Raw genomic sequence first — 1,644 nt, 5'->3', positions numbered from 1 at the left:
ATGTCTGAGCACAACACACCTGCAATCCAACGGTTGTAGCGGTAACCAGTGCATGTCGTTTGACTAATAGCAGTTGTGCCGTATGTAGAAGAGACGTGGAGGACGGGGATGATTAAACTCACTGCTACAGTTACCAACATCAGCTACCATCTTGCGCATGCTAAATTGAGCAAGTATTCCTTTCTATGATAAGCACCCGTCTCGATGCCTAGTCCTTCACATTTCTGCTTTGGAAATAACTGCTAAGATTAAAGTTCTGTAATTGGTTAATTGCACTTATTCCCGTTTTACATAAAATGAATATACTAATTAACTGAATGCCGCCTTCCACCATCGTCTCAGCCTCCACACCCCGCCTTCGGCCCACCGACTGGACCCATTCAGCTGCCATAACCAAGTGAGTGAATGAGCGGGAGGCTATTAAGGGTAGTGACAACACCAAATGTTAGGCGTGCGTCTTTCAGTTAGGTGGTGATCCTTGTCATCGGACTAAAAATCGGAAGGGGGTGATTTAAGGATGAAATTAGTAGAGACCCAGTTCAACAAAATTAATAATCGCACTTGCCTCTAAGAGGGTATGAAAATAAAGAAAAACAAACTACTTCCTCTATCATATTCGTGTTGTGGGGAGCAGTAGGAAGGCTCAGCACCTCTGAGAACCTCATCAATTTCGGCCTTTGTTGACAGTGCTAACTTAGTCTGTAAGGAGGTCGTGAAGGCGCTACATGGAACCGTCGAGAGTGACGAAGCGCTCTGCCCTCGAGCCACCAATATCCGTGCCTATGCGGGCGGCTATTCCTTTCTGTTACAAGCATCTCTCTCGATGCTGGGGTCATTCAGATTTCCATTTTGATTTTAACTAAGAAGATTGAAGACCTATCCGTAGTCAATTGCACTCATTTGTTTGATAAAGCTGAATAAACTCAACAACCAAATGCACGAATACTGCAAACTTAAGAAATAAAGCCGACGCCAACTTCTGGGAGGGGAAGGGGAAATAAGGAAATCTGACCTGCAATGCCAGTGTTAGACGAGCACAAGGTCAACCATGCCAAGGGCGACGGAGAGCAGATTACCGTAGACAGTGCGAGCTACGGTGGCGCAATCCTCGAGGTGGGACCGTCCTTCACGCGCAACCGCTGCAATACATCGCTACCACCTTTCACCACCGTCTCCAACTCCGCTCTCCGCTTTCGCCCCGCCGACTTCACCTGCCGAGCTGCCAAAGCGAGGTAAGCGAGTAAGAGCGGAAGGTTGTCAAGACCAGTGACACCACCAAAGGTCAGGCATGTCTTTCAATGTTGGTTGGTGGCACTTACTGCCTAGCGAGAGTCTAAGGGGGTTACATCAAGAAGGAAATCATAAAACCCTATTTAACTCAATTAATAATCTCAGCCAGGTCAGGAAGAGGATTAAAATGAAGGGAACAGAATCAATTTCCCTCACCATGCTTATAACGTGGAGAACAGTGAGGAGTCCAATACCTTCAAGATGCAGGGAAAACCAACAAGCATAAGTAAACAAAACGCCACCTGCAAATCAAGACCTAAAAAAAGAAGTACCGCAGTAAAACCATCATTTTAAAAGAATTATGAGCACTGCACAATAGTGCTTATGAATAATTGGCTAAGGGTGGAAAACGAA

General features: G+C 45.8%; 1 protein-coding gene across 1 annotated transcript; it reads left to right on the top strand. All coding sequences in view use genetic code 11, as the record gives it.

Moving 5' to 3' along the window:
- Window positions 1-1,017: 1,017 nt before the first annotated feature.
- EGR_10935 (hypothetical protein) lies at window positions 1,018-1,516 on the top strand (the record flags this gene model as incomplete). The annotated part of the gene is made up of 2 exons (XM_024500184.1): window positions 1,018-1,232; window positions 1,396-1,516. 2 exons carry the CDS (start codon window positions 1,018-1,020, stop codon window positions 1,514-1,516), a joined length of 336 nt encoding a protein of 111 aa, XP_024345403.1.
- Window positions 1,517-1,644: the final 128 nt, after the last annotated feature.

The sequence above is a fragment of the Echinococcus granulosus genome, assembly GCF_000524195.1.
Source record: "Echinococcus granulosus chromosome Unknown EG_S00306, whole genome shotgun sequence".
Taxonomy (NCBI): domain Eukaryota; kingdom Metazoa; phylum Platyhelminthes; class Cestoda; order Cyclophyllidea; family Taeniidae; genus Echinococcus; species Echinococcus granulosus.
The sequence above is the reverse complement of the archived record's forward strand: the minus strand, read 5'-3'. Positions and strand labels throughout refer to the sequence as shown.